The 21,378-nt window shown below is 34.6% G+C and overlaps 1 protein-coding gene across 1 annotated transcript in view; it reads left to right on the top strand.

The window, feature by feature from the left end:
- The window catches only part of LOC150107573 (protein Wnt-4-like), a 150,678-nt gene that overhangs the window by 102,857 nt on the left and 26,443 nt on the right, over nucleotides 1-21,378 (top strand). The window contains exon 3 of the mRNA XM_090391393.1: nucleotides 20,630-20,910. Coding sequence (XP_090247519.1) covers nucleotides 20,630-20,910 — 281 coding nt within the window. The remainder of the gene's footprint in view (nucleotides 1-20,629; nucleotides 20,911-21,378) is intronic.

Genomic DNA, 21,378 nt, shown 5'->3' with positions numbered 1-21,378 from the left:
TATTATTATTATTTGCAATTCGCATTTCACATGGGAAACTATTTATTCCATGGCTGGGGTGTTGAGTGTAGAGAGTAAGGCGTAAAATTGATAAGCAAATTTAGAATGACTGTGATTACTTTTCGGCCTGGTGATATCTTGTGTACCTTAGTCATGCAAAGTACAAAACACATAGCATTTGTATTAATATAGAAGAAGGGAAAATGCTTAGTTGCATGACATTATGAGAACAGATTAGGCTTAGTTAGTTTGACAATTTACTCTTACTTAACAAGTTTAGATTAACATCCTTGGAGGCGTGAAAAATTACAATTGAAATGGCAGCTGAAATAAAAGCCGTCGCAGGGTCTAGTGCCCAGTTTGTAAATTCGAGCAAACCCCAACTAATTTATTTAAATTAGGACACCAAGATGTTGTAAATATGGCAGTCCTCATTCCTTTGGTGAATGGAGTAATGAGTATCAGTGACGACAGAACAGTAAGAGTTTGGCTAAAAAGGGATACAGGACAGTACTGGCCAAGTATTTGTCACTATATGCCTTCGCCTGCTACGGCTACGGAATATAATTCAGAAACCAAAAAGCTGTTTGTAGGAATGTAAAATGGATCTCTATCAGAATTTGTTTTAGCTGATGATTATAAAAGGATGTCTCATCTAAGAAACTATTTGGCACACCAAGGTATTTTTTGTCAGAAGTATTTTTTTCCTTGCTAACAGAATGGGTTCTTAGTGTGGGCCGTGATAAATACTTTCAGTGGCATTGTTCTGTAACTGGTCAGACTTGGAGGTTTTCAGTGTAATGCTTGGTGCACAGCTTTGCAGTTTGATGTTCAGTTTCAGGTCTAAAAAGGGAAGACCTGAAACTTACCAGATGTGCTGAGAGTATTAAAATCTCAATTCTTAGAAAGCCTACTCATACTGATAGACCTTCATGCTTCCTCCCATCACTATCCCCCCACAAAAATTTGGTATTATTTCCACCTTAGCTCACCGAGCCAACTCTTTACTTACAGAAGAAACAGAAATTGAAAATGAACTCCTTTTTCTTAAAACACTTTTATTAATAATGGTTTCTCTCCTAAGAAAATTGACAAATTTCTTTCCCCCAGTCACTCAACTACTTCTGAAGATCCCTCTTCCCCAGAGCCTTCATCTCTTTGCCTTACATCAGCTCGCTTTCACAAAAACTGGCAAAAATTCTCAAGAAGTTTAACTTCAAAACTACGCTCTCAAAACTTCGTGCAATACTTAGTAAACCTAAAGAGAAACATCTTCCAACTCAGTTTCCAGGAGTGTACAAGATTTTATGTGATTGTGGAAAGCCATACTATGGCCAGACTGCTAAATCCATTCTTCTACGTTTTGGAAGAACACCGTAGAGATATCTCCTATAACAGGACTAGAGCCAGCGCTCTCTCTAGCCACGTTCTCTATTCAGTTAACTCAGACGAAGGCCACCAACGCATTGTGAACTGGCCTCAAACTTCTAACACCCATGTGTGCTATGATGAGCTCGAAAGAAAGATTGTCGAATCTGGAGAAATTTCTCTAGATTCTTCTCATATCAACAACAGCCTAAGTTTCAATCTCTCTGACGCCCGCGTTGCCTCTGTTCAGTATTGGCGCACTCGCGACAGCGCGTAGTATACGTTTGTTTGGAACTCAAGCTCGCATTTTGTTTTCAAACACGCTACTGTCTTTTTGTACTTGTTCTGTTATTACAATTTTAAGTCTCTGTAATTCTTTATATATTTCTTTGATTGTGATGCCTGAAGATGTTGATCAATTCAACGAAACTAGTGTACTAGTAGTATCTTTTCAAATATATCATGTCATCTTTTTATCTCTCGGTATCAGTCATTAAAGCTTTTTCATAATATTCCAACAGAATAAAAATGAATTCTGAAAAAAAAAAAAAAAAAAAAAAAAAAAAAAAATATATATATATATATATATATATATATATATATATATATATATATATATATATATATATATATAATCATATAATCATAAAGCTTGTTTTCTGAGACATTGCAGAAATATCATTGCTTATGCGTATATATTTTGTATAAAGTCTTTGATAGAAAGTTTGTGAAAGCAATGATCCAAGGCAAACATTAAGTTAATGCATGCAACTGTTATAACAGTGCTTAAATTGCTAATTTTATAAATGATCAATCTTAATCATATAAAATCAATTATGTAATGAAATTATTTTGTTTTTGTTTTGTTTTGTTTTAAAGAACATTGTATGAATGGATATTATGGATTCCAGACAATATCGATGTTCTGTTACTTTTTGTGATTGTATTACTGCTATGTTTAAATGTTCAGAAGTGGCTAGTTCCACGAACATATCAAGCAGAATTTGTGTCTGAATGTGTGTGTGAGTGATGCATGGGCGTATATATATATGTATGTATGTGTGCTTGTGTGTGTGTGTGCAAGACGGTTGGTTGGCATAAACTGGGTAGTTGAGAAACAAGTTTTAGAACTTCTTTGACTAATCAGTGGCCATGCTTGAAGGAAGAAAAGAAAAAAAAAATCTCATTTATGAAAATATCCTTACATACTTGAGAAAATCTAGTTCCTTGGTAATTGAGCCAAGTGGCTTTAATTGTAATAATGTGGAAATATTATGGAAACCAAATAAATCGACCTCGATAATTTAAAAAAAATTATATAATTATAATTTTATTATTTTAATATAAACCTGGCCTGGTTGGCAAAGTGGTTTGTATCAGCTCTCTCCAGCCAAAACACTGCTGGTTCGAATCCCGCCGTGGGCAGGCATGGTTGTTTGTTTGTGAAAATACTAGTGGTGGTGGTGGTCGGCGGTAGATAGTATGGATCTGGATGACGAAAGTTGTTGCGGCTAGTCGAGTGGTGGAGACGGAAAGTTGTAGAGTATATACCCTCCCTCGATGAGTCTTTGGACTCCCTGGAGGTGTTATATAATAATAATAATAATAATTATTATTATTATTATTATTCCACCAGGATACTTAAGTTCATCTAGATTGGCAAGAATTCCACTTTATATTTATGCATCGATAAATGTAAGTATGTCATATGTGTTCAAAGTCGGATATTATGATTGTAAGGATAAAACCATCCACACAATCACGTTCAAGAACAAATTACTCAATCCAGAAAGAAAAGAAAAAAAAAAGAAAAGAAAAGTGAAATGATAGTGAACCTGAGATATTAAGCTCAGGTTAATATATGAGCTATATTAGCATATAACGTTTAATGTATCTAATATATTAACAATCCCCCCCACCCGAGATATTAAACTCATAACAGAGGTGGAAGAGTATGATATAATCCTTCGCTTAAATAAATCCTCTACATACCTTGAAAACTCTTTACCAGAATTAAATAGTTCTGAAGTTTTCTATAAAATCAGCATTAGATAGGTAAAAAAAATATAAAAAAGCAGGAATATCCAAAACTTTAATTGTATTCTTGGTAGTAAATGTGTTGAACAAGTTAAGCATTTGTTGCTATTTAAGTTGAATTAGTTAAGATGTGAAATTAAATACGGAAGTAGAAAAGCAACTAAATACGAATGCTAGGTTGTATTGTGGAGAGGCGTATTTATATAGACAAGAGACAAGCCAGCCAAGCACACAATTAGCAGCATAAACGGGTTCGAAAGTAATTTTAACATGGATATGAAATTTCGATTAGAGACAAAAAAAAAAAATGATGATGAAAGATTAGAAATCACATCTCTGATGGTTGTTAGGAATATCAGGAAAGTGAGGAAATATAGCTTCACTTGCAAATATATGAAAAATAAAAATAGCAGAAAGAAACTGGACATCGTTAGTATTCCAGAGGGAGCAAAAATGATCTCAAAGTACTTATTGACAGGAAACTAGTAATAAAGGAACTTAATTGTGTTGAACTGTTATAGTATTCTTTGAAACTCCTTGAAGATACATGTGCTGGGAAATGATGACGATTATGATAGATTAGACGCGCACGCCGGTTTTATCAAAGGAACAGTTAAATTAATTACAGGTTGTAAAAAACATCGCCGGTGTGACACCATCTTGCTGCTTAAGTAAGCCTTTTTTTTTTTTCGGAGAGAGGGGGGAAGAAGTCGATATACTACATTGCATGGTTTCCCCGATTTATCTAACTCTTGCTGTATACTGATGATGTACTACAGGTTTTCAACTTTTCACGGATATGGCGGCCTTATGTATGAAAAAAAAAAGTCTTCTTTGGTATGATTCGCAATTTTAAAATGATGTAACATATGATTGAAAGGGATATAAAATATTCTAGAACGTAGAAACGAAAATGTGAATCGAAGTAGAAAAATTAACACAAAAATCCAGATGACTTCAACAGAAACAAAAATTGAAATGGTTTTAAAAAATGCAGTTAAATATAAAACCAAAGCGTCTCCGTGGTGCCATTAACGACAACACTAGGTTCGAATCTTTTGACCCTTGACCGAAAAGTGAGTTAACCGTTCTCATACACTAGTGGAGTTTTCTCTGTTGAAACATGGATTTTTTTTTACTCCTGGAAACCAAGTTAATCAGCCTGCGATAAGCAACATTCTTAGCAAAACTTATAAGAAAAAATTTAGCCAGTTATCTAACAAGTAGATTTGTGAAAGACATCTTCATTTTGCGATAGTCCTTTGCCTAATACACAAAGAAAGGTGGAATGGGATATATAACAAAGAACTCTTTTCATAATAAACTAAAATGAGTAATATGGAAATGATAATTAAACTCGATTCAAAAATTTATCTTGGACTTTATTATCATATTTGACATCATTCCATTGACGTTCCATCCGCTCTCCCACCAACAGGCTGCAGATTTGAATCCCTCCCATCCATGTTTGTGATTGTCTTTAGATGGGAGATGAATTCCATCGCCCGGTGAGACTACCGTTCCGCTTATTGGAGGCCTGAAGTAGACTTGAAAAAGTTGAAAAGGTAGGAATGTACTATACGTCCCCCCCCCAAAAAAAAAAACTTTCGTGAGCGGGAGCCTCATAAAAAAAAAAAGAAAGAAAGAAAGAAAGAGCGCCTTGCTCTTCAAGAATAGAGCTCGCTGTTTGTGATAAGCCTTATATGCTACTTACTCCAGAGTTATGCAAATCTGAGGTTCAATAAAAATGGTGCATCAATGAAGACATTTTCTATCAAACAGTACAGCAGAAACCGTTAAAGAGTATGTGATTTCTGATTGTAGGTGTTCTTAAATCGACAATTATAGTTTACAAAGTTGGTGAAATGGGCCTCTTCCGTTCACAATGCGCTAAAAGAATGAAGAATAAAAATATTTGGTGTTATAATCTAATTATCAGGAGGCTGGGTCGAGTCGTCACGTGTCGAATCTTCTACTTCGTTGCGGTCAAAAAAAAAAAAAAAAAAAAAACTTAAGCTTTCAGCTTCTTAATAAGCATTATGTAAAGTTTAAGATAATTAGACAACTTTTTTTTTTACAGAACAAGTAAGAAAAACTTGGGATCTTTGTGATGTAAAATTAATTCATGTGTTGTAGAAAGATGCATTCTTTATCCATATCACAGCCTAGGGCATCATTTCTAAGTCTTCAAGCTGAATCGTTTTTAAAAAGATGAAGCCAATACAATTAATGAATGTTATTAATTATAAACTTAAAATATTTCGTTCTGTCTTCGTTGGAATTCGTACTTTTCAGTTTCTTTTACTATGGCTATTAAAAATCACGACTATCTCGCCATTTTGTTGAATGATGTATAGCCTTGATTCGGAGTCCAAAAAAAATTGTTTTGCCACCACTATCTTCGACAGGGGTGTCGAAACTTCATTAAAGAAGACAAAATTTTAAATATTATAGATAGCTTAACTTTAAATCATTGTCACTGCTTTCAGAAGTTCTGCAATTGCTAGTTGGAAACAGTGAACACGGTGATTATCTTCCTGGATAGTTGATAATACGGTGGTGATGCGGGGCCGGGGTTCTTAAGATCAAGCATATACCTACAACTTATCAATGACAAGGTTTGACGTAAGATAAATGAGAACACTCATTGATATGCAGAGTCTGTACTAATTCGATTAATTAAGAAAGATCAGATAATATAATTTCTTTGAAGAAGACAGCGCAACGAAAGAGTTTCTTCTGACAATCGTGTGCTGACTAACGACTAAGAAAAACCTAAAGCAATTTGTTTACGCAAATAGAGACATTCTGTTTCCCTTCTGAGTTCTTTTCCTCCCCATCTTCTGGCGTTGTCTACTTCACGCGCAAGGGCGGAACTTTCGGCATCCCATCAACTTGTCGAGACTAATGAACAGTCATCACTTCCTTTGACCATCTTCCCTCACCCCTGTGTTCCTCGAAGCAAAGCCCGGTTAGTTCATAATTAACACCATTATACTTAATTAGCCCTTGCTCATGGCTTGTTAATAACGGTGAACTTTCTCACAATTGCTACCTGTTATTTTTCTATCTCCAAAAAGGTGACGCTAACTCATCGAAATCACGCAGTCGAACCGTTAATAAAGACTAATTGCTCGTTTAAAAAGCTGCGCTTCCTTCATCACGACTGAAACTTCGGTACTGGAGGCAATTCTCAAAATTAACGGGTTTCTTTTCATAAATATTTGTATTGACTTCCATTGCAATATTTCTTAGGGCAGTACGTCGTCCTTATATTCGCCCGATTCGTTTAATTTTCTTGTAGAGAGTGGAATATGTGCATGATTTAAGTCCATCGTTTCATATATCTGTGAAGTAATAGGTGAAGACTTATAAAATTTGATTTTTCAGACCCGAATTGTTTTCATTTAGGATCCATATTCAGTTGCTAGAAAAGAAACTAACTTTGAATATGAAAACGTGCTTTTTCAGGAACTAATATATGATAATGGCAAATAAAATCCAACTAGAAGAGGTTAGAGTCTCCGTAGCTAGGTCAGTAACAACGATGCCCTGTCGATAGAAAAACCTGGGTTCGAATACCGTGTAAGATGCGAATGACCTATAAACCTATTGAAGAACCTTTTGAACACTTTCATTTGAAAGTGAATTATGTGGAGGCGGGAGGGTTTTTCTAGAACGCACGTAATTTACAGACAAAATACTCTGCATATTTAAAAGACATGACTTACCTTTTCTTATTAAAAATTAAGAGTTTGTAAGCCAAGGATACTTGTCTGGCCGTGGGCCTAAAGGGTGTCTGTAAGGACCACTGATGAGAATGATGATGACGATGGGGAACTGCCGTTGCAGGATTAATTACGAAACCCCATTGGGTTTCACATAATCTCATTTCCTATTTAGAATACTAGAAAAATCGTAAAGTCGATAACTATGATATAAATGCATAATAAGAATGCTATTATTTATGATTAAAAAAAAATACAGATTATCACCGTTTACTTGGAAATTTCTCACCAGTTGTTCGTGTAGTATATGCTATGTATGTTTTCAGCATTACCTAACAAATGCTGAACGATAAGCACACAAGTAATATTTGTCAAAATCCCCTAAAAGCAAACACAGAAGAAGAGATCACAAGTTATTCAACGTAGAAGTCCCGAACAATATCTTCATCTTCTCATCTTTCCTTTACGTGTTATGCTCAATGACTTGTCTCGGCTAACTAAATAGACTTAGTAGAAATGTAATTAATGTCATGACAGAACGATTAAGCCTATTTGCATAGTCCACTATGTCTGTAAGTTATGTGTATTCTCTTGCTAGTTTGTCTGCCTTGAGAAATAAAAAATCAGACCCTCCTTGCGGAAAATCCTTCTACTTCCGTGTGAGATCATCTAACTTACCAAGAGTTGAACTAGCTTTTATATAAAGTTGGCGTCCTGGATGGGATTCACACCCAGGTCCTTTCCAGTTAAAAGGGCATCGTTGTTGCGACCGAATGAGCTACGGAGGCATATCCTAGAACGATAGGGACCTAGTATTTTGAGACCATATAACAAAACGTGTTGCACAATGTCTTGTAATAAATTCGTTCCCATTACTATATTTATGCGATTTATACATCTTCACATTCAACTGAAGAAACAAACCCAGTTTATAAATGAAGGAATTACAAGAAGGATGTAGGCTTCCTTTTACTTCATACTTTAAAGAGTAATTTTGTCTCTTTGGGCTTAAAATTTAAAGTTTTAAAAATTTTAGGTTTGAAATTTGAAACTAAGGCAGCGTCCCTTCCTGAGGTAGGTATCAATATTCGTAAACGAACTCGTTTTGAAATATGATTGCTTTAGGATTAAACATTTTTCATTATACTCAGTTCAGGCATAATTATATATATTATGATTCACGAATGGTTGTAAACTGTGATAAATTAACAGAGTGGACGGGCTAAGTTTTTTTTTTTTTATTTATTTGTTTAATTTTTTTTATATTTTATTATTTTTACATAACCGTACTCTAAAGACCAAACATGAAACTTTTCAAGTGACTTCACTTCTTCAATAAGTAGGGAAGTGCTTACTGGAGACGTGAAATGGGCTTGAAAAAGATATTCACGAACATGTCTATATTGGGATTTGAACTCACGAACTATTGGATAGAAAGAGAGAGAGAGAGAGAGAGAGAGGGGATACGCTACTGTTCACTCCACTAGCGTGGAAATATGTTTATGAGTCGAACGTAATGATATTTTTCAAATATATATTAAAATGTTATTTCGGGCTTTGTTGATAAGTGATGTTAACCAGTAACAAATATATTTCCATCGGCCTTTTTCCCTTTTTTATTTTTATTTAAAGATAAGTATACATTTTAAGAGTTATGAATACCGGCATTTTACGTCTTGTACTTTGTTTGAATTAAGTCCAATAAAATTCTCCAATGTTTTAAGGATTTATCCAGTACTTTATCATCCCCTTGAATGATGAGTGGTATTAACAACACACTTTGATAATGCGAACGAACAGATAAGCTGCTCAAAAACGATTGTAAATTACCTTTTATTTTGCTTTATTAAAAATCAAAAAGTTGTTCATTGACTTCAATGATTACTGAGGATTTTAAGTTGCCTAGTTCGACCTTGGAAAAATTTCATTTGCGTTAAATATCCTTAGCGTAACACTAAAGATAATCACTGACAGTTGTGTCTACACGCTTCTTACTTTAATCATTGGTGCCTATTGTATTCACTTCCCTGTTATTGCCGTGTGGGCATTTACGAGCTTGCTTTGTGTTTCTTTTCCTTACATGAATTATTACGGAACATGAACGAAGCTTTAGAAAACACGTGTTCACTGTCCACCAAAAGACATGAATTTGCCCAAGCAACCACACGTATCCCAAGGCTATCGAAGACTAGATCTGCTCTTTCCAGTGACGTCAGGTGAAGGGCGAAAATTATTTTTATTAGAATAAAATTTATAGCACTTTAACCTGGTTATGATTAAGCGCTGTTGGGGATAGCTCCGAGAATGGAAGGACGTAGATGTACTATTATTATCTTAGTTTTTAAGAATGTGAATTGTTTCAGGTTCATTCATGTATTTACTTGGATAATTAGTTAAAACAAAACAAAACAAATCTGATCGAAACAAGCCATTTGTGCGGAACATGGTTTTATTTTCCCTCTCCGAAATATGTCAGTAATGTTAACATATACAAGTTGAAAGTTTTAAAGTGAAATCTTTCAGATAGACTTTTAAATATATATATATATATTAATTTTAACAGCTTTGATGCTCGCCACTCTCTATTTAATGGATCTGCTAATAAAAAGTAATACTTTACTAAATTGTACAACCATCTCTCTTCCTATTTATCCAGTGCTATAGCCTCCATCACTATGCTGTTCACCTTTCCTTGTCTTTCTTACGCGAAAATGTGACACATTAAAACGCTATAGTGCTGTATATGAAAAATCAGTTACTGCCACATCATTGTGTTAACTCTTGGTTACAGGTTATTCAAATTTACAGCTTTCATTTTCAATACGCATTTCTGATTAAGTTATGCAAGAACAAATCGCTAAAAAAAAGAGAACAAATAGCCAGAAAAGAACACATGGTCAAAGAAATCAATCATTGAGTGATATCAGAAAATCAAACATCTATCTATATTGGTCCTAGAAAAAAAAAAAAAAAAAAGCGTCGTCAGATTTTAAAAAAAATTAAAATCACTAATGGAATTTTACGATCCCGTTTTCAACAGTATTGATGTGAAGGAAAATGAATATTGCATGAATAGAAAAAGCCGCAGTACAATGAAAAGAAGTTAACCAACAAAATATAATGCAAAGGAGCAAAATATGTAATACTTTCCTGATTTCGGGTATTATCGTAAAGGAAAAAACATGTTTTAGATTCCACTGCAAAAATAAAACGTGGAATTATTCGAAGCCAATAAATCTTGGTTACAGTGGGGTTTCGAATTATCCCAGTTTTGTAAGCATTCATGTCTTATCTCTAAAATATTTTACCCACCGTGTATTAACGAATATGGAGCATCAGAAAATGATATTGTTCATTTCAATGAGCTTGTACAATCATGAAGGACAAAAACACATGTCTCATGTTAACAATTTGTTGGAATTACTGCCGAAGCAATTGAAGCTTATGGGGCCAGTGTATTATTTCTGTTAATTACATGTGTACTCCAACCTGTTTTCCTAGTTTGATAGATGAAATACTTCCAGGTTTCCTCATTCCGAATTAGAAACTCCAAATAAATAATGCTCCTCTCTTTTTACTACCGATTCGAACTCGGTTCTTTTCAACCGAAAGACAGATGTCGCGTTGCTTATGACTGTGCTACGGAGTCGATTATTATTATTTTTTCTTTTTGATATATTATGTAAGTAATTTTTGATATTAGAAATCATTGAACAGCAAAAGCAAATATGGAGCATCCATATTATTATTATTATTATTATTATTATTATTTATTTTTATTTTTATTTTTATCTGAGACTTCCAGGAAGTCAAGAACTCATCAAGCGAAACTATATAACAGCTGTCTTACCTTCCCTTCCCTTAAATTCATTCACACTAAATGCACTCATTACCCCTAAAGGCAAACTATCTACTCACTCACTCACTGCTCTGTGAGAGAAAAACCTAGCTCTTACCCTTTCCTTTACTGTGAACAAACTTAACTTCCCCCGTGTTTTCTCTCTCTCCTATTAACTTACACTGCTAATATAAACTCTCCTTCTTCCCGTATTAGGCACTTGTTTGCCTGTAACGTTTTCAAAAAGTCTTCTGCCATCTTCTACTGGGTCTTCCTCTTGATTGGTGTCCTTTTGGTTTATATTTCCAAGCAATATTTGGCCATCTGTCCTCATTCATTCTATCTATGTGGTTTTTCCAGTTCTTTCTTCTACATTTCTCATTTCTTCTTTCCTTATTTTGTCTATTCTTTTATAGCCTGTGAGCGATCTTAGGAACTTCATTTCTGCAACTTCCACTTGTCTTTTATCTCGTTCTCCCCAAGTCCATTTTTCACTGCCATATTTCAGAACTGGTTTGGCTATTGTTTTATTTGGGTTGTTCTCGGCATCTGTTTATTGAAGTGTTTGTTCAAAGTTCCAATGACTGCTAGGAATTTTTCCTTTTTATAAGCAATGTCGATTTCTCCATTGGGGCTTATGTAATTTCCCAGATATTTAAATTTGTTCACTTGTTCTATTACTTTGTTGTGGATGACTAGTTTGCATCTTTTAATTATTTGCCTTGAAATGATATTTGATTTCGTTTTATTTATTGAGATTTTCATGTCATACTGTTCTATTGTTTTGTTCAATACGTGTAGATTTTTCTGTAATTGGTCTTCATTTTCAGCGAAAATAACTTGATTCAGCATACAAAAGGCTGGTTTAATTCTTCATTTCCCATTTTAATTCCTATGATTTTGTTCCCTCCATTCTCTTGAAATTTTTTCCACACACACACACACGCACACACACACATATATATATATATATTGAAGAGTATCGGTGATAATCCACTTATTTTCGGTTTTAATTTTTTAGGTTGTTTCATTATTAATTTTAATTTTAATATAACTTTCTTCCATTATATTTGCCATTGCTTTTGTGGTTTGAGGTGGAACTTTCAATTCATATAGTATATGCATTAATTTTTTTTTTTCTGTTGATTTGATCATATATGTCAGCATATTAAATTCTATTATTTTTACTATCATTTGTTTGAGTATAAATGTGGGATCTGTGATTCCTTTTCTTCTCCAACAATTTCCTCGGCCCATAGTACTAATTTACTTTTAATTATATTTAGATATATTTTATAGCATGTATTTACTAAGGATATTCCTCTGTAATTTCCGCAATCCTTTCTGTTTCCTTTTTTTGAATATGTTTATGACTATTGCTGACTATTCTTGTGGGATGTTTCCTTCTTCCCATATTTTGTTTAAAAATTTAATTAATCGTAATTTAAATGGTGTAATTTAAAAGCTGTATTTGTATAGTTCTGAATTAATTTCATCTTCTCCTGTAGCTTTTCTATTTTTTAATTTTTTTTTTCTTTAGATCATTTAACTGTATTGGTTCTTCATTTGTTTCTTGACTTGTTACTTGTTTTATTTCAATTTGATTATTATTGTTTAGAAGTTGGGTGTAGTGATTGGTCCATTCTTTTGTGGAAGGGCCTTCTAATTGTAGATTATCCTTTGTTTCATGAGTCATTTTTTAATGATTTTATGGCTGTTTAGTTGAGGTCCATTTATGTCATGCTCTAATCTTGATACAAATTTTTCCCAGTCTTGTCTTCTGATTTTCCTGGTTTCTCTTCTTGTTATTGTTCTGATTCTTTTATATTCCTATGGTTCTCTTGTTTAACTTGTTTAACCACTTAAAGTATATATTTTTTTCTTTCTTATTAAAGATTCTATTTCTGGGTTCCAGATTCTTAGTTCCTTCCTTTTTCTTCGCCATTTTGTTCCTATGGCTTCATATGCTGCCTGTTTTACTATTTGTTTAATGTTTTGCCATTCATTTTCTATATCTGTAATCTATTTTCATTTATTTTCTTTGTATGATTGTAAGTCTTCTTTCATATTGTTCTCTGATACTATTTTGCTGTAACAGTTCTATCTAAAATTGCTCCTGCTTTTGTTTTTATGTTTTTGTATTGTTTCTATTTCTCTGGTTTGGGATCTTAATAGTACTGATTAATAAAAGTAGTCTGAGTCAATGTTGCATTCTCTCAATACTCTGCAATTTCTTGCCAACTTCTTTAGTTTTTCACTCACTCACTATTATATAGTCAATAATGCTTTTATATCCTCTGGCTTCCCATGTATATTTATGTAAATCTTTATATTTAAAGAAGCTGTTGGTGATTTTCAAACTATTGTAGGGTGCCTATATTCCTATGAGTGTAATAAATTTCTTATTTAAGTCTAGCCGTTATTATTCTTTCAGAGATCCAGTTATATGATTCAAGCTAATATAATATAAACATATGAGATAAAACAGGCGATAAAGATGAGCAGGCATCAAATGGGGTGTTTGGCTAACCATGGAAAACATATTCCAGTAATCTCACCTTTTTCGAAATTTACTAAGATGTCGTAAAGCAGACAGTTGCTGCCGATTTCCAGCATCGGATAGATCCAGTCTGTTTAAATACGGATTCGGTATTATCAGATAAAATATTACTAACAGAACTGCATCTCTCTCTCTCTCTCTCTCATATTGGGCCTGAAGGATAGTATTCGCACATGGTGTTGACAAACTTGTAAGATCGCGCCTCTTATTTTTCATTTCTGTCTGGCAACACGGATGCAATGTCGTATAATTATAGAGTCCGCCGTGAAATCCTGTTATTAAGATGATAAGGCAAATTAATTGGCAATTGGCTTTTTCAGGAGTCAGCAATCCGATGAGTATTATATTCACAGCTATGTCGTTGACCCTCGATGGAGAAAATTTTCTTAATGTCACATTATAGGAAGCATCCTTTTACACCTGATGGGCAAAAGATATGCACAGACACCTCCGCTTGTGTGAGACCTTCAAACTAGCTGATCAGGGTGTGCGTTACCTCTATAAACAATAGATCATTGATTTAAGGCACTTATCCTATGATTACGACACAAGAGCTTCGAATGATAAAGTCACGGAGTCCTCTGATTGGTCTTGCACTTTTTTTCTCGCTTCCACCCTAAAACCTGAAATAGTTTTTAGTATCGGTACACGCCATCTAGTGTATCAAATAACAGTCGTGATTTCTTTAAATAATCCATCACATCTCGTGTTACGTTCCCGTCACGTTCTGTGCTACGTAATTGTATATCTTAAAGCACGAATGACACTTCCGTGTCCCTTCATCCCCCCCCCCTCCCAAGTCGAACACAAGGAAACAAACATATTGATATGCATGTAGCTTGCGGTAACAATATGCATGCGTTAAGGGTTGAAGGAGTGACCAGCAAGATTAAGACTGTGTGAGTGTGTGTGTGTGTGCCCAATCGTCCATTACTTTAATAACTGGAAATTTACAGCTTGCCCTACTCCCATTATGAAGCATTCATAAATTTCTGATATCTTACACACACACACACACACACACACACACACACACACATACACACACACACACACACACAGGAAAACTATTTGTATCCCACTGATTTTAACTTTGGCGGTTAATCAGTACTTTGAATTTGTGATAAAAGAATGAGTCATCAAAATTAAATATTTAGCTTAGTTATTTTTGCATGACGTAATTGTTCGAGTGATATAAAGAGGGAGAAAGAGGCCAACTTATTTTGTTTTAAAAAAAAAAAATCCCAATGATGTGCTGCATTTGCTAAATAACAATAAATACATGCCATACATTTCACTGCGACGGATGAAAAACTATAAAAGGAAATTTTTGGTAATTGAAAAGTTTTTACAGGACTGGCTGTTGCAGTAACTTTATACAAAGCTATATATGACAGACCTTATCAATGAAATCAAGACTGTTTGGGAATATTAATAGAAATTGTTAAATTCACATTAAAGAATTCCATGCAATAACTTCAAAAGGGTCTTGAAAATTTCATGCAGAGTTTAAATTTGCATTTGTGTCCAGGAAAAAATAAAAATAAATAAATAATTTTCGCACGAAAACCAACCATCCTATTTCTACCCCCTCGAAGAAGAACAAAAAATTATATTGTAAATATAAACTGAAATCTGATATTTAATAAATGTGCTTGCCGTAACTTTGTTTGCATAAATGTGAAGATAAAGGAAGAGTAGATCTCCAGAATTTTGGGAAGAAATGTAGGAGCTGTCAAAAGATTTAAAGGATAACTTCAACCAAATAAAATAATAATTATAATAATAATAATAGACAGTATAAAAATATACAAATCCGTTATCCATGTCCGTTTCCTTAACGTTCTCAAATCCACTCCTGAAATTTTGAAAGACTGACCCTGTCTTTTGCTTATTATCAATCATTGTAGAAGCAGTTTACCAGAAATTCATCTATTTCAATCCAGGGATAATCTTCTATCAGTGAATCCGTGATACCTGAGTACAAATTTCTGCGTGCCCGTTATGTTTCCAAGGCATAATACGGTTAGCCTAGCTGTTAGCGTATTCGCTCTCCACCCAAGAGGTTGCAGGTTTGAATCCCGCTGTGTGCATGGATGTTTGTTCTGTTAACTCTGTGTGGAAACAGCATCCATGGGGTAAGGAAATGACCCTAGGGCGTCCATCATTGAAATGACATGTGAATAACTAACTGATAATCAGAATTTTGCAACGCGAATCCCAGTCAGAAAGTAGTGGGGGGGGGGGGGATTCAGCCAAATTCGTATTGTTTAAGTTATGATAAGACAAAAAGGAAATCTCTAGAACATTTATGAATACGTAATTTTTTTTATTTTATTTCGTATAGAGTTTCCTCCCTCAGGACGAGTTGACCCTTCCTAATAAGGGATTAATACGTATTTATGACTGTGAATTGATGTGTGTTCACGGGGACGATTTGCTTGTTCTGAGGGACGAAAAACCCGAGTGAAAAAACCCCTCAAATTCCTTATGAGACCGGATAACTCACCTTTGGTAGAAAAAGACCAGATAAAGTTCCTCACGTCATGGACGGGAATAGAACGCAAATCTTTCCGACCCTTCGTCTATACCGACTGAGCTACGGAGGCTCTATGTAAATATTAAATATTAATATATCATATAATGCAATATTAATCAAGATACAAGGATGGTAATAAAATCTGATTGCTAATAATAAACTAAACTCGATCATGTTAATGGTAGTACAGTCCTTTAGTTATTAAAAGTACCTACTTTAGTTATTTGAAGTACCGAGTACCTCACTGTTATTAAAAATAACAGTGAGGTACTCGGATCATGCTTTAAGTAAATACAGAACGTACTGTATTTAATTAGAACACTGTACACAATGACTATAAACTAGATATTCCTCGTTATTAACAGGATAATATTTATTGGCTACTCAGCTGCCTAGTATACATGCAAGCAGAAATTTTTGTTATCATGGAAATATGAAAGGGCAGCATAAGAAATAATGCCCGATTTTTGAGGTCTGTAATGATCAAAAGAGCCACCGGTAGGGTCTTGCTGGCTAAGGAAATTCAATAAAATAAATAAATAAACATTTTTCTACAAAATGGCTACAATGAATACATTGTCTCAAGACTGCTTAATTGATAGGCGATTCGAGGTTCTTCCAATGATGAGGAATTGAAAGGTTTTATTAATCTTCCATATACATGTATTACCTCTTTTTCCATAAAACTTACAAAAATACTTAGCGAACATATCAAAACACTATTCACTCCCTTTATCAGGAAGCGATCACTACTTCCATCGGTAAAATTCGACATAGCCTACTGACATCTAAGTGTTTACCGACTATGGTGCGAATGCAGGACATCACTATCAACAGATTGAAAAATCTATTGAGCAATCCATTGAAGAACATATTAGAGATATTGAATACCAAAGAAGTGAGGTCTCAATTGTGTCATCCATGTTTTCTCTTCAGCTGACTCACAAAAACGCCTTAGCAGTGAGACATCAAGAGTTATAAGTCCGAACTATTACACCGCTGCTATAACATATGGAAATCCTTAGAAATAGAATTAGAACTCAAATAACCATAAAATCTGTTATCAACTTGTCGGAATGCATCCTAGTCATAGCTAGCCAAACATCTAAACGCGAACACGTGAGCACCCACAGCGTGCTCTACAATGCATTACATAATTGGAAATATTTTTAAATGCATTAGATTCTTGTATAGCTATATAATGGTTGTCACCTTGTTAATCTTTTACTATTTTTTTGTCTACTAGTTTCCGTTTTACACCTGAAGAAGTCCTATATAATTAAGATGAAACTTAAGAGAACCAATTGAAAAGACTCTAATTAAATCTGATTAGCAGAATATTACCAGTCTTTTTTTTGTTAATTACTTAAATTCAAATACTGTATCACTTTCACAGATAATAATTCAAAGTGAAAAATCTGGATTCACGTGAACGTTGGGCTTTAAATTAAATAAAACTTTAACTTTAACTTTAAATAAAAATAACAGATTCTCTCTCTCTCTCTCTCTCTCTCTCTCTCTCTCTCTCTCTCTCTCTCTCTCTCTCTCTCTCTCTCTCTCTCTCTCTCTGGAGTACAGTTGAAGCAGATATCAAGGGAAGCAAAAACATGTCTGGTTCAGGTAATAACACAATACGACCCCCCCCATCTCCCCTTGTCTTTCCTCTTCAATAATCTTCGATGATACCGCTGAGAGCTTTCATTATCGCTGCAGTATTTTTTCCTTATCTTGTGGGGTTTTGCGGTAGTTATTACTTTCGATAAACTAGTATGTGATTCAAGCATCCTAAAAATAATAACTAGATTTCTTAATGTCTTGAAAGAATTCCAAATATCTATGTCATTTTTTTTTTTCTTTCGAAAACCTTATTTTGGTATCGAAGTTTTACATGCGTGAAGTGCACGCACGTTTACCGCAACTGGATTTCGTAAATTTTTAATCTTAAAACTTTTTTTTTTTTTAATCGAGGACACAATTTATGAGACGACGCCATTACACTTATAAAAAGTACTGCTCCGAAACTGTTTATATGGAAAGGAGAGGTGTATACGCTCCCAACCCCGATTACACATTTGCATCAAGCTATGATGAGCCCCTCTCGTGCGCTCCCCACCTCCTACACAGTAAGCACAGAGAGGTCAGTTAACCCACCTTGTGTTACAGCATGACGCCGTCATCGACGATGGGCAATCGACGGCCCTCCCGCATGCTGACGAAGTTAAGGTTCCCCCCACCCCCCATGTCATCTCAAGAAGAGCCTTTGAAGAGGTACAACAACTCCCCGGAGAGGGATTACCACCTGAAGCCACCTTGTTGTCTTCGTGAAAATTAATTCTTCTTCAAAGGTCAGCCAGAGTTGTGGTCTAGCTGAGTCCCGGGAGTGTGGGGGTTTCGTGTATGACTAGTGATAGATGAAAGGAACTGGCATAGGGTGTAGGCGACAGCTACCAACGAAGCTTGAGAGAAGTTGCATATCAGTTGAAATGGTAAAAAAAAAAAAAAAAAAACGAGATGAGAACTGTGGGAAAAGAATTGGATATTCAGAGAGAGCCATTCGTTTAGAAGCAATCAATGTTTCAATTATTATTTTGCATTTTGATTCGAATTCAACAGTAAAAGCAGGATCTTACTGCCAATTCATTTTCGTTTGATTATAATAAATTGTAAATTATTTTTCGAATGCAAACAGAAAATGCTTTGCTTTGTCAGTAGTTCTTAAAAACTATATACTGCAATAATCTCTTCAAAATTAATATATAAACAAGCAAACCATAGCTAAAGATCGTTCCGCTTTTTCTTATTTTTTTTTTAAACAGAAACATATGATTATCTTTTTCTCTTGACCTCCCTTTAACTTATTATTCATAGCACTTCTTTTGTAGTTGAATGCTAACAAGATCCAAGCTTTTCCATAACTGCCAAATCCAGTAGCTCCTGCGTACATACGAAAGATTAATGAAAACACGAGGGAAGCTTTTTTTTTTTTTAAATATATGTATATAAAGGAAATGGATGATAATAATTTGGCGAAGTACGCCAAAACCAGGCAAATGAAGAAAAGCAGGATTTAGAAATAAAATATTTTAAGCACAAAAAAAAAAAAAAAAAAATCGAAGATTTTATGGTCAGTATTACTACGCGGTGGCCAGCAATTGATTCTTTTCCGCCCAGCCACATCTTCCGACATGGGCATTTAATGAATTCTTAGGCGTCCTATCCGCTTACGTTTCTCAATATTACCAGTCTCTTTAAAATGATTATATGACCACCAATTGATGCATTTATCATGAAGCCAGTTTAGCCTGATAGATTCGTATTCGTTGCATACGAATCCCTGTCAAATTTTGCACATTTTGAATAGGTGAACTGTCTTAGGTAACGATCAGCAATTTCGTTTGAGAAATATGCACATTTAAAGTTCATTCGTTTGTGTAAAAACTAGCACATATGCCATTTGTTGCAGTACTTTCGATTTTAAAACTGTTTTTCGTAAAAATAGACGGACAATCCCATGTAAATATAGAATAAACATAAAGCGAATTATGAAAAAAAAAAAAAAAACATTCGTCCACTTTAGTCAACGAATGTAAAAATTGTTGAAGATAATATAGGGAATAGGGCTCTCACAACATCCATTTTATTTAGTTGAGGGAAGGGCTCGGAAGTGAATAACAGTCTCTCTCTCTCTCTCTCTCTCTCTCTCTCTCTCTCTCTCTCTCTCTCTCTCTCCCTCTCCCTCAAGACCACATAGACTATCACTTCCGCTTTTTGAACAGTTTTTCGATGTTATATGTCATATTCTGAAATTTTTTTCTTCTATAAAAAATGCGTACACTTGATGATTGTAAATAGTCATCAGTCTGAAGGCCTTTTTTTTTTATTTCAATCTCCAGCCGATAGCGAACATCGATAGTGCACTAAAAGTGCTTCCCAATTCACTAGGCTTAACTTATTTACGTTTATATAGTCGTCTGACAGTGTCTAAAAGCATTATATTTGTATAGATCAACAAGAATACTTGAGCATACTTGAATTGTGCACTGAACTTATATTTGGTTAAAAAATAAAATAAAACTCATACAAAGCTGTCTGACACATTCAAAAAATAAAAAAATAAATAAATAAATAAAATAAAAATCTGAACAGCCTAGTAGAATTTTTTTTCTTCCGGTTATGGATCGATGACATGGCTACAATATACGATCTCAACCGTGTTGATCAGACTTTATTATTATTATTATTATGATTATTACTCTCTTCCGACCACAGTTTAGAGAGATATTCGGCTATCTCAAAGAGCGACAGTCTTACGATGTAGGACAAATCGTTCCTCCTTTCAATCCTTGCATACTGTATATATCTTCACAAAACGAGTTTTTGGCGTGCATCTTTTATATTGTCGGAGTTCTGACGCCATGAATCACTTTCGCCTTGTACCATTTGGTGAGCTTCATAAAACTCCGTAACTATTATCCTGTCTCATTGCTTCGGAAGCTTTCCACTTCAACTAGTAATTTTCGTGTTTCATTTTTTTCTTTCTTTCTTTCTTTCTTCACTAGGTACTCGAGAAGCTGCCTTTGTCCACGCGATTTCAGCCGCAGGGGTGGCCCATACTGTGACCCGAGCTTGCAGCAGCGGACTGCTTGGGCGGTGTGGTTGTGATCGTACAGTCAGAGGAATCTCCCCCGAAGGGTTCCAGTGGTCAGGCTGTTCCGATAATGTCGCCTATGGTACCGCCTTCTCTAAGAGCTTTGTAGACGCTCGAGACCTCCGTGCTGCCAGAGGAAAGTTTCGTGCGCGGGCTCTAATGAATCTACATAACAATGAAGCTGGGCGAAAGGTAAAACAAATCTTTCAACTTTTGTCGTTTTAACGGAAGCCAGTGTTTAGTTAGAGTCTTTAAATATGAATACTGTGTCTGTCGAAAAACAATTACTGGGTTCGGAGTGTATGGATGTTTACTAGAAGGTTGATTCTCAATAACTCTCTGTTAAAATTAAAAAAAAAAAAAAAATGAGTAGAACCTGATCTAAAAATAAGTTCCTCACATTAAATGGATGTGCAGTATTTTATTATGCTTAAGATCGCGTCATGTTATGAATGAATAATAAGAGGGTAAAAAGTTTGTGTGTGTGTGTGTGTGTGTGTGTGTATGTTCTAAATCAATCAACAAAATGACCAATTTCATTTCCATTTGGAGTTGTCGAAGATAGTGACATCCTCCCCTTGAAAGAGAGAGTATTGTTATCAAGTGAGTGAAATTTGTTAATAATAGCAAAAGAAAACTGTGGTGGTTAACTCTAAAGTT

This window comes from Typopeltis vanoorti, chromosome 4 (genome assembly GCF_054136105.1).
Source record: "Typopeltis vanoorti isolate ZY-2024b chromosome 4, IOZ_Tvanoo_1.0, whole genome shotgun sequence".
Taxonomy (NCBI): domain Eukaryota; kingdom Metazoa; phylum Arthropoda; class Arachnida; order Uropygi; family Thelyphonidae; genus Typopeltis; species Typopeltis vanoorti.
Note: the sequence above shows the minus strand (reverse complement) of the source record. Positions and strands in the feature narration are given on the sequence as shown.